The 12245-nt window shown below is 44.9% G+C and overlaps 1 protein-coding gene across 1 annotated transcript; it reads right to left on the bottom strand.

The window, feature by feature from the left end:
* Positions 1–1526: 1526 nt before the first annotated feature.
* Positions 1527–3239, bottom strand: SOX1 (SRY-box transcription factor 1). Its single transcript, XM_070943151.1, has 2 exons — positions 1855–3239; positions 1527–1687 (listed from the first exon to the last, which is right to left on the bottom strand). The coding sequence occupies exon 1, from the start codon at positions 3237–3239 to the stop codon at positions 2064–2066; it is 1176 nt and encodes a 391-aa protein (XP_070799252.1). The 3' UTR covers positions 1527–1687; positions 1855–2063.
* Between the last annotated feature and the right edge of the window lie 9006 nt (positions 3240–12245).

The raw sequence follows: 12245 nt of genomic DNA, 5'->3' as shown, positions 1-12245 counted from the left end.
TACTCTGGAATAAACTGGCACCTACCCAAGGGTTTCATAGAGATTCAGCAGTGGTTATTTCTGAGTAAGTTGTTTCAGGAACTGCAGGCAATGGACACAAATAAAATATTAAATATTTACTTTATCCAATATTTTTCCTCTGGACTTCATTGCCATCCCCCACCCAGGCTATTAACAGGCATGATTTCCTTATATGTTTTTTTTTCTTTCTTTTTTTCAAGCTGAAGCAATAATTATAATCTGCAACCTAACCTTTGGCTTTAGTATTCTGTCAAGTTTAATATCTAACTTCATTTTAGCCATGGAAGAAATAACTTTTAAAGTAAAATTTAAAACGTTAAACAACAGAAATGTCTGCAAACAAATATATTATTTGAATGTAACAGCATTTACCCTCCGCCAAAAGATCATTTTGCTGGGGCAATATATAAACCATTTTTTAAATGTTAGCTATCCTTCATTGTGCCTAAACTTGATCAATATTCATACAAGAAATTGTTTTTCATCTAAATACCACAAACACAGTGTGGAGTGAAAGAAATTGGGAGCTGGGGGAGAGAGAGGCATTGTCCAAACTTTTTAAAACTCTGGTGCTAACTGAAGAAACAGAAGTTAGACAAAAACTTATTTATGTTTACCAAGCAGTTACATAATTTAACAAAATAAATGAAATACAGTCTAGAAATGACTTACTGCATTGCCTTCTTTAGCCATACTGCACAGATATTAAAATAATATCCCAAACCTACACCACTTAAAAACAAATTAAAAACCCCACTTTCCTCCATTTGCTTTTTTTAAAAAAAATCTACCTTTAATATTTTTAAAAAATAACTCATGGTGGCAAACATATTTAATACTCCTTCCTCCTCCTATTTTCTCCACAACAACAACCCTATGAAGTAAGTTGGGCTGAGAGAGTGACTGGCCCAAAGTCACCCAATCGGTTTGGGACTAGAACTCAGTCTCCTTTTTGTAGCGTGGTGCCTTTAAATCACTAGATCTAACTGCTTTAAAATAAAAACCATGAAAGGCTACCCCATGTTAGATTTTTGGTGTTACCGATCTTTTCCAGTTATATTTAAACATACAAAGTGTCCAGTTTAAAGGCATGTCATGAATTAGTATATTTTGGATCACCTGGTTCCAATTTTATTTTGAAATTGATTTAACTCGGAATCAAACTTATCTTTAGATTTTTATTTGTTTTCTTCTTCAGCGAAAATGCTTTTTAGTAAACTATATACACATTTATGAATTCCCTTTTAATGCCTAAAATTAATTAAAATTATTCCACAATGCATTTACAAGAAAAAATATAAAAAGTTACCAAAAGAAAAATGCAGACATAAGAAACATTTACAAAATTCAGAATATTGTTCTTGATCATGAAACAAAAACCCTTATAAATAAACAGAACCAAAAGAACCCTGCTTTATAAGAAGCACCCCAAAAAGTTTTAAGATGGTTCTTGACTTTATTTTTTCTTTAATTAGGCTTTAAAATCTTCACAAGAAGTTGCCCCAATAGCGACCAGTTAATGCTTCTATATGGCAAAGAAGTTGGCATCACCTAAACCTTTGAATTATTAATAATAATTAGCATTTTCTTCTCTCCGTTTCTCTCCCGATCCCCATACTGCTTAGTAAATAAAAAGGCTATGTGATTTGTGGGTGAATGATAAATACTGTACAAAAGGAAAAAAAATCTCAGTTAAAACACAGTTTGTCTAAAACAACAACAGAAGGAATAATAACAATAATAATAATAATAATAACCCCCACTGGTTTCAAAACCTAGTTCTTTGGGCTGAGGGAGACACGAGAAGGAGTTAGCATTACAGCAACCTGTTACCTTTTCTCTTCATTATCTTTTGTACTATGAATGTTTGTTATAATAATAATAATAATTATAAGGACTTCAAAGCATCGCCCTGGTTCTGTACAAAAGGGGCTGCGGGGAAGAATTGGGAAAAGGGATGGCGCAGAGGGAGCCAGCCCGCTCCAAGGACCACATCCCCTTTGGCTGCAGTGGCGGCGGCGGCGTCCATCCTTCGGTCCGTCTCAGATGTGCGTCAAGGGCACGGTGCCGTTCACCCCCGTGCCGGTGCCCTGATAGTGCTGGGGTAAAGAGTGGAGCCGGCTTTGGGCAGCGGCCGCGGCTGCAGCGGCGGCGGCGGCAGCTGCTGGGTCCCCGCCTTCGCTGCCGGGCAAGTACATACTGATCATTTCGCGCAGGTCCCCGGGACAAGGGGCCCGTGAGTGCGCTGAGGTGACGGGTGGGCTCACGCTAGGCTCGGATTTGACCAAGGACCCCAGCGCGCCGAGAGCTCCTGACGAGGCGGCCGCGGCAGCTGCGGCGGCCGCGGCGGCCGCAGCAGCCGAGTTCTGATGTGGCTGGGCGCCGTAGGAGATGCCGCCGTAGGCCGACGGCGAGGCGCTCATGTAGCCCTGCGAGTTGGAGATGGGGCTGTACTGGAGGGCGCCCATATCGTAGCGGTGCATTGGCTGGGGATTGTGCGGGTGCGGGTGATGAGCGTGGGCGTGCGGGTGGCCACCACTGCCTGGGTGCTGGCTGTAAGCGAGCTGTGCTTCTTGCATCATCGCCGCCGCCGCCGCCGCCGCCGCCACCGAGCCCGGGTACGCGCCGTTAGCCCAGCCGTTCATATGCGGATAGCCACCGCCTGAGCCTCCGCCACCTCCGCCGGCGTTCCCGCCACCCCCGGGGCCACCTCCACCGGGACTCTCCAAGCGTTGGACGCCGGCGGGGCTCACTCCTACGCCCATCGCTACCGGAGGGCCGCCCCCGGGACCACCGGCGCCTAGCAGCCCGCCGGCCAGCGAATATTTGTCTTTCTTTAGCAAAGTCTTGGTCTTTCTCCTCGGCCGGTATTTATAATCCGGGTGCTCCTTCATGTGCAGCGCCCGCAGGCGCTTGGCCTCGTCGATGAAGGGTCTCTTCTCCGCTTCGGACATGACTTTCCACTCGGCGCCCAGGCGCTTGGAGATCTCGGAGTTGTGCATCTTGGGGTTCTCTTGGGCCATCTTCCGCCGCTGGCCCCGCGACCAAACCATGAAGGCGTTCATGGGCCTCTTGACTCGGTCTTGGTTGGCCTTGGGCCCCCCGCCGCCGCCACCTCCGCCGCCGCCTCCTCCCGCACCGGTTTGGCCCGAAAGGTTGGTGGTGACCTGGGCTCCACCGGGCGAGTGCATGTCCGCCTCCATCATCATGCTATACATTCACGCAGTTTGCTAGGGGCCACCAGGCTCCACAATGTCAAAACATAGAGCAAAGGAGCCGGGCGTCTGCCGAGCGGAGGGGCGAAGCGAAACACAGACGAAGGAGCCCGGGAGAGAAGACGAGGTGCTGAGGCGTAAGAAATGGTATAAGAGTGCACTACGACGATCAAAGGTAAGGAGGAGGAGGAGGAGGAGGAGGGAGCCCCCAAGAGTCTGCCTGTGGGGGCACTTCGGCTGGTCCCTGTGAGCTTGAAGAAAGAGCGGGAGCGCGCGCGCGAGAATCTCCTCAGGCGGCAGCAAAACTTTCTTCCTCCGGGGACCGCCTCGGCCCGAGGCGAACGGCGGCTGCGAAGGCGACTCGAACAGGTGCAAGGCGGAGAGCTGGCTAAAGAACAGCGAAAGTCCCGCAGCTCCACTGCGCCGAGCAGAACGGAGAAAATGGGAGCCCAACTCTCAACGCTTCTTTTCCTTCTCTCGCCTGGTAGACGCGCGCTTCGCAGGCAGGACTCCCCTCCTTCTCGCCGCTGCCGAAGTGATCTAATGGCCCCCCCTTCTCTGCTAACTTCCACCGGCAGAGAGGCAGAGAGGAGGGAGGGAGGGAGGGAGAGCGTGGAGGGAGGGAGGGAGCGTGTGTGACTCGCATCCGCCGGTCCCAAGTGAACGGAGGGAAAGAGACAGGAAACCCCCCCTCCCCCTCTATCACCTCGGCTCCCCGCAAAATTAAAAAGGGGGAGAAAAGAGACGTAATTAAATGATAAGCACCGAGGGAAAGGAGGAGGGGGGAGAAAAAAAGAAAGAAGGAAAGAAAGAAAGAAGGAAAGAGAGAAAGAGAGAGAAAGAAAGAAAAGAAAGAAAGAAAGAAAGAAAGAAAGAAAGAAAGAAAGAAAGAAAGAAAGAAAGAAAGAAAGAAAGAAAGAAAGAAAGAAAGAAAGAAAGAGGAGAATATAGGAAGAAGAGAAGGGGAGGAGAAAAGAAAGAGCCTCCAGCCAGGGAGCAGAACTTGCACAACAATTTGTTCTCGGTGGTTTCCCTCCTCGCGCCCGGAGGAACCAGGAAAGGAGGAGCAGCCGAGAGATTCGGCGAGAGACGAGCCCAGCAGCCATACAAGGCGCACCGAACTGGGATTAAATGAGTTTGCCTTGGCCAATGGGAGGGCGCCGGCGGGGGATGATTTGCATGGCGCAATTGAGGAGTGACGTCCGGAGGTGAGAAGTACAAACTCTTCTGGAGCTGGCAGGGAAGGGCGGGGGCGGAGAGGGTGTGAATCTCTGGGAGGGGCCACGGAAGGGGTCAGAGCCACCATTAAAACTCTACCCAAGCAGGAGCAGCGGCGACAACAACAACAACAACAACAACAACAACAACAACAACAACAACAGAACCAACTGAAGGAAGCGGTAATAGCCATCAATTACTTCAATAGCGGCGTCAATAACGGCAACAATTGCTACAATAACCTTTCGGAGGTCATATGCCACAAAGACCAGCGATTCTCATTGGAATCAGGATTCAGGCAGCGTTTTACCCACCATCAGATCGAGCTGTTCAAAATTTGAAATGCGCGCGCGACACAGACAGTCGCACACACAGACACACAAACACACACACAGACACACACACACAGACGGCGGTGCCTACAGTTTAGCCCGACACAGCGTGTATCTCAACGGGGAGAGGATAGCGTTCGCGAGTGGATTGATAGAAAGTTGGCAACCTGCAAATATAATTTTGCTCCCAAACTGGAGTTTGTATCTAATCTCAGAAAGGTTCTTTTTCTCTTTTTACCCATGCCTTTCTGAAGGCAGTGTGTGTGTGTGTGTGTGTGTGTGCATGCAGGCGAGCCAGTCGTAAAAAAAGGTGCTGGGAAAGATAAAGTAAACTTTTAGATTAACCCTGTGGGACAGGGTTTATCTCCAGCACACTAACTTTAGGAGTGTTCTCGAGCACACCCATGTTGTATGGAGGAGGCATGGAAGAAGGACTCATTGAACTTGATTATTTGAAGTGATGAGAAGGGCACTGCCAACTAAATACGTGCTGCACAATCTTTTATGAACATTATGAATGAGAGGTGTGTGATGGGGCTATAAATAATTCTCAGGTAAACTAGTTAAAACTGAGTTATAGGGAAATTATTTTAAACTCTTTTTGAAATCTGGTAGTTAACATTAACAATAAACACATAGAGGAAATCCTTTGTGTGTTTTATTGGTAGTAAGTCTTGTATCATTTAATTGCCCAAATAAATTAAACTGAAGTCCTAAATTGAAATCCTAAATAAACTCTCTTTCTCTCTATGTCTTGATTGCAGTAATGGATTTTTCTCCTGGATGATCATGTTAAACTTGTGTTGTTCTACTGCCTCTCTTTGGTTCCTGTTCATAGGAACATTTGTTCAAGAAGAAGCATTTTTAATAATAGAAAACTAGCACTCATATCCTAACTCAATATTTAGAGATATACATCCCCAAGATAGCATGTGCCTTCTTGTAATGTCTGTTATAGTTTACAGTCATTCCAATTTCTGCAGTTAATGAAATAGTTTATCAAAAATATTATGGCTTCGAGAGACTCAGCTGTAACCCTCCAGGCCTGCGATCTAAACAAGGTGTGCTAATATAAGATGGCACTATTAGAATTTCACTTCAATAAGTATGAAAGTTGTATCTCTGTGTTTGCATCTCACTGGCCATTTCTACCTGAAAATATTTTCAATTTTTTCTTCAATTATTGACTTTTGAGAACTTTTGACACAGTCAGTCTAAATGAATACTAAGTAGTTGTGCAAAAGTAAAACATAACTAGAGAGTGTCAGAGAATTCCTTTTGCATTCCATTACTGTTTTCAAAAGTTGCTGTTTATCAACTTTTTCACCCCATTAAATTGGTAACTCATTTGTTAGTATTGTAGTTAAAATACAACAGGAGATTATTATGATTATGGTTGATGCAACAAGATATAAGTATATTTTACTATTTTCAAGCAAATTTGTAATTGTAACTAAATCAATAGCACCAATATATTGCTTTATATACCTAAATACATAGTTCCATCTATGAGCAATATATGCAGTTCTGGGAATTTTCATATCGTGAAACATACATATCCCCCGCCTAGCAGAAGTTGGCTTTCCTCAGAACCTGTCATTTCATAGCCTCAAGGGTTTCCCATCCAGTGCCCAATCCATCAATTTTCCTCTGCAATATTTCTATGATGCAGTTCTTTTCTTAATGTACACAGCCTTGTATAATGTTGCCCATCTGTTAACATTATTTCCTCTTTTGAAGGTTTCCTGGGCAATTGTCTTTTGCACCAGATGAAAGACCTCTGAAGGACCATGAAGTTTCTCTATTTGCTGCTGTGGAAATTATCTCATTGGAAAATAGCATTCTGTAGGGAGGCAGATCACCCTGACCTGATATCTTCCAGACATGTACAGCTTCCAGAAGTCCAAGGTAGCATGATCATAAAATATTTAGAATAGGAGCTAACGACAGGTTGGAAAAATCATAGCAGTTAACACTAAAACCAAACTACTCAGGAAATTCCTGGCAGGGTTTCTAGATAGGTTTCTCTTTGGTTCAGCTGTGGCACCCTCAGAGAAAGTTCTGCTGAGTATATATTTGAGAGCCTAAAGGAAGAAATCTTCAAGGGTTTGGGGATCCAGATGGAAATAATATAAAGGAGAGCCCATACATTTCATGGAACAAGATCTAAATAATCTCCCCACACCTAATGTCTTTGCAAATTGTCAAATTTCAACCTTTATCATTGTCAGCCAGGATGGACAGCCGCCATTTCAGAAGGACTAAGGACTAAGCTAAACATTCATTCATTCAGGATCTTCACTTGATAGGTGAAAGTGCTTAGCATTCAGTGTGGAATAATTATTCCAATTATTCAGTGTGGAATACTAAAACTGAAAAATATAGAAAATAAGCTGTAAAAGATACTTTATCTTATTCTGCAGATAGGGAGGGAGGGAGAGAGAAAGAAAGTGAGAGGGGGAGAGGGAAAGAGAAAGAAAGAGAAGGGAAAGGGAGGGGAGAAAGAGGGAGGGAGGGGAGGGGGAGAGGGAGAGAGAGAGTGGGGAGAGAGAGAGGGAGAGAGAGGGAGAGAGAGGGAGAGAGAGAGAGGGAGCATTAAACTGAATGCCCAGATCTTAGACATATTACTTTGGAAATACTGGTCATGCTCCAAGTCTTATTGGATTGGAGTGACTTGTAAGATCCAGTAAATAAATAAGAAAATAAATGAAGAAACAATTGAATTTCTTTCCATTTTACAGAATGTGAAATTGCTACATGTTCTCAGTTGATCAGTTATTAAAGAATCGTAATGGACAATACAGAGGTTTATCCTGATCCATTTAAAGGTGTAATTTTGTGAGCACTTATTCTGAAAAACTGTATCAAACTATATAAGGATTATTCTTGAGTGGATGTCCATAAACTGAAACATAAGCTGTGTTGTTAGTTGTGTAATATGAAAATCCATTGCTATATTGTTTTTTGTCTTGATTGATGAATTAATTTAGTACCTCTCTGGTAGGTATGGTTCAGTTTTAAGTGAGAAAATTCAGTTCAATATTTGAAATTATTATGAATATGACTTTGTAATATTCTGACCTGATGGTGGGTTAGCACGCTTTAATGTAGTTTATGCTAAAGTGGGACTAAGCCTGTGTAAACAATCTACACCTGCAGATATGTGTTGTTGCTAAGTGACAGGTGAATGACAGCTGTTCTTCTTGTCCATTCAATGGTAAACATGGTGGTGCTCGCTTGGTGCCAAGATGTCTTCACTGGACAAAGTGGGGAAAGTCATATCTTGAGGCTAATGCATTATTCTCCAGTTTTTATCTCTAGCTAAGAAACACCTGTTCTGAAGGGGGGGGGGAATCCATATCTGTATGCTGCTGCTGAGTTGATCCTATGTGGATATTCCTGAAAGTGAGATTAGGCTTGGAAGTTTAGGATCTGGCCAGGCCACTGATGTTGCTAAGTGGAAAGGTCTGCAAATCCTGTAAGTTTCTTTAGAGATTTTGATGCATACAAAAAAGTCCAGGAGTTGCTTTTCTTCAGGGGTACTAACTTCTTATACTCCCCTCAAAAAAACTTTTCATGAGACTAGAAAAATGGCAATTAAAGGGCCTAAGTGAGTGTCCAAACAAGTTGCTGGTGGGTTCATAAGCTTGTGTGTTTATTCTTCTAATTCTTATAAAAGGGCAATAAGAAAAAAACATAAATTGCACCCCCCCAAGGTACCTCAAATCCATGAAACCCATTACTGTTGCAAAATAAATATTAAAAGCAATGTTTTAATTTGTGCCTACAATAGAAACAGTGAACAATTGGGAGAAAATGACTCTTTTCAAATAGGTGGAGGGAGGAGGGAGGATATCTATCTCAGATCCCCAAAAGAAGCAGACACTCTAGGATCTTCCTCTGAGCAGAGGGATGGGGTTGGGAATAGGGAATGCCCTAGTGAGTCATCAATTCAGCCAGGTCACCAAATTCGAGATTATTCTCCCAGGGTAACTGGATGGAGGCCTCTCTGAAACTGTTGGTGAAGTAATGGGTTACAGTTTGTCACAAGACGAGCTAGAAATTGTTTTGCTGTGAAGATCCAGGGGCTGGTATTATGTCTACAAAATGAGTTGGAAAAATCAGGACACCGTCTCTCTTGTCTTATCAGTGGGCCAAAGAACTCCACATATTTTCCTGCAGAGAGTCAGAAGGTTTTAGAAACTTCCACCTGCAGCCACACAAGAAGCGCTGTTCAAGGCAAATTTGCCACTGTACAAAACAAGGGGCAGCAGAATCTCTTTTCTCAGAAAGAGCCGGCAAAGTGACTATAAGGGACAGGTAGTATTTGAGAAAGCAAACTTGGACTCTATACTAAAATTGTTGTTATCTGCAAACCAGAGAACAAATGGAGTGGAATCTAGAAAGGAAGCTTCACAACCATCCCAACAAAGTTGCTTTCAACTTCTTCACCAAATGGGGACTACAATTCCTTCCTTCCTTCCTTCCTTCCTTCCTTCCTTCCTTCCTTCCTTCCTTCCTTCCTTCCTTCCTTCCTTCCTTCCTTCGACTCTCCCTCCCTCCCTCCCTCCCTCCCTCCTTTCTGCCTCTGGAACCTGTGCTGCTCCCCTACTCTACCCAACTCTTCATTGAAAAACCAAGGTCCGCTTCTGCTGATTCTGGCATATCCCCACAAGTTTCCCACCAGGAAAAGGCGAGCAGAGGGCAAGGGAGCGGGAGACCCCACGGAATATCTGACCGACCCCAAGCTTCTGCAAGTGCGGTGAGCCGAGGGTCTCCCCAACGCAGGGGGCGATCGCCGTCTGGTGGCTGCTCTTCAGTTCGGGATTCCTGGAGCCGGGGATAGCCCGAGGACATGCAATTGGGCGACCTGCCCCCGCATCCCCCATCCCAGTCCCTGACTCCCCTCTGCTGTTCTGATTTCCTCGAGCTTCTCTTTTTACCAGGGGATCCTGTTCCCCCTGACCCGCCCTTTCCTTTTTGCGCGAAGGCATCCCAATGTACTATCTGAAAGGAAAAGCGTTCCTCTAAAATATTTAGGAAAGGTCGGTGGATGGAGACGGGCATGGAGGACTCAGTCTGAAACCGGGCCAGCTTCACCGCTTCTTTCATTCTCTGAAAAGGCGTGAGGGCGGGTTGGCCGATTTGCTATTTGAGAATCTTTTTAGACGGCAAAGCCGTTTTTTTCTCCTCCACCAACCAAGCCCGATTCCTCTCGTAGTTCCTCCAGAGATCTTAACCTCTGCTCTACCCCACGGCAATGTGAGTTGTGTGAGTGCGCGCGCGTGCATGTGTGTTGCGATTTTCAGCTCGCTGGCTTGAAAGCGTTTGGAGAATCTCTGGAGCTTCCGAGTGGGGGCTCACCCCTGTGAACAGTGCTCACACATATAATTCAAATTTCACAGCTGACCTGTTCTGAAAAACCTCAATCAGCTTCTAATTGAAGGGAAAACAAAATATTGCTTCCCTACAGCAGAGCTAACGATTTAATCATTATATCAGACATTATAGCTTTTAATTAGGCTAATGCTGATACTGTATGGAAAAGAGATAATTCAACACAGTTCTTGATGAATTCTGTAATTGGGTTAACGGAACGGAGGGAGCAGTTGAGGGAAGAGACGCCAATAATATTCAAACCGCGTCTAGAGTTACCACCAGGTTTATGAATGAAAGAGTGGGGCGGGGTAATGGGAAGACCCGCCAGAGAAAAGAACTAAAACTTCACTCACAAAATGCTTTCGTTTTCAACTTCTCCACCCACCCACTCCACACCATCTTACGGTTTCTCCAGGCCGCTCTCTTAGGACTAAAGAGGTACAGTGAAAGAAAGAAAATTCTGATTTCGCTCTAACCAGTCTACTCCACAACCGGTTTACGGCTCTTAAGGTCCCTGAGAGTTAGCCTGGTTTTCTCCTGTTGTCCTGGGAATCCATCCAGGTTACCTGTCGACTCAAGCCCTGAAAACGTGTTTCCCACAGCCTGTTTCCTTATTCCCCGAAACAGTTGAGGGATTTTGTCTCGCAGCTGACTTGAGCGGGACTTTCCTAACCTGATCTATTTCTCTCCACCAAGAAGGCATCAAGGAAAATGTTTCATTTTCTTTCGTCCTTTTTTTTAAAAAAAACAAGGAAAGCAAAATGAAAAGAAAACGACTAAGACCAACACACACACACATCTGTAGTGTATGTTGTGCGTGTGTACGTGTATACCCACACATATGTCGAAAGAAATAAGGAATGGAAAAAAGTGGGGACGAGTAAGGGAAAGAAAACGGATTAATGCTATTATAAGGCACTGTCCCTACAGTTATGTACGGATCAGTTTTCTCTTCCTAGAGGCCACGTTCTTGACACTCATCTATTTTATCAGACAAAACCAGATAAGGGGAGTGTCCATGCTGACGGTAAACCAATTATTAAAACTATAAAGACTTGGGCTGGACTGATGCAGAATTAATGAGAGAATAGTTGTAGAGGAGCCCGCTAATCGGCTGACAGTTTTCCAGAAATAAATTCTGCTTACTCGTTGGAATACTTATTTCTCCACCGTAATGCTTTCTGCCCTATTATACATAACATCCCCAGATGTTCCAATTGGGAGCCAAATATATGTAGGGTAGGCAAGCCTGCCTCACCTACAAGATAAAATTTGCGGTTCCTTTTGGCCAGAGCGGCTGGCTCTCCTTGTATCTCCCTCCCCCCTCCTCCCTTTGGAACACAGGCTCTCCACGGAAGCCCTGCTGAAGATGCGCTTTGGATGGGCCCGGCCCACCCGGCCCCTATTCCAGAGGCGCATTCCTGCGCGGAGTTAAGCGCACTCGCTCTGTCCCGCTGGTGGAAGCCCCAAAGGGAAATGGGCGGGCTCAGGTGGGTTTTTCTCGCCGGAATTGGTCCCGGATTCGAATCTTCTCGTGGGCGTTGGGAAGTCGGCTCCCCTAGGAAAACTGGAAGCTGCCCCGAGTCCTGCTTTGTCAGGAAGAGCGTTTTCTAAACTGTTTGTTTGCATTATGCCTTAACGAGGCTCCCTGCACAATATTGTTTTGTGAAAGGAATATTCTTTATTGTGATCCATCCTTGTCTTATTTTGTCGGTAATTATAGCAGAATCAAACGGCTCATTGATAAAGTTCCATTGACACAAACCCCTGTAATTAACAGTCTGAATGCACCTTTAAAAAGGCATTACTCAAGAGTTGTAATTTTTGCGTCTTTGTGTTGCTAAAGGAATACGCGTGTAAGACGAAATCACCAGAAAGGCTTTTAAAAAAACCAAACAAACAAATCCACCACGGTTCCCCAAGGCGGCTTGCTAATTTCCCCTTCCATATTGAGCGTGGGGAGTGGGGGGGGGGTGAGGGTTGCTCAGTTCTGACCAGGAAAATGCAACGCAACTTAAAGGCATTTTGAGGCGAATAATACGCCCTGTAACCTCCGGGGTTTCTCATTACTGAGGTTATT

This window comes from Pituophis catenifer, unplaced genomic scaffold (genome assembly GCF_029215685.1).
Source record: "Pituophis catenifer annectens isolate HBS135680 unplaced genomic scaffold, rPitCat1.0.hap2 SCAF_4, whole genome shotgun sequence".
Taxonomy (NCBI): Eukaryota; Metazoa; Chordata; class Lepidosauria; order Squamata; family Colubridae; genus Pituophis; species Pituophis catenifer.
This window is presented reverse-complemented; position numbering and strand designations above follow the sequence as displayed.

What these genes read in the sequence shown, in the direction of transcription:
- SOX1 (XM_070943151.1), bottom strand. Translation starts at nt 3,239, where the DNA reads ATGTATAGCATGATGATGGAGGCGGACATGCACTCGCCCGGTGGAGCC.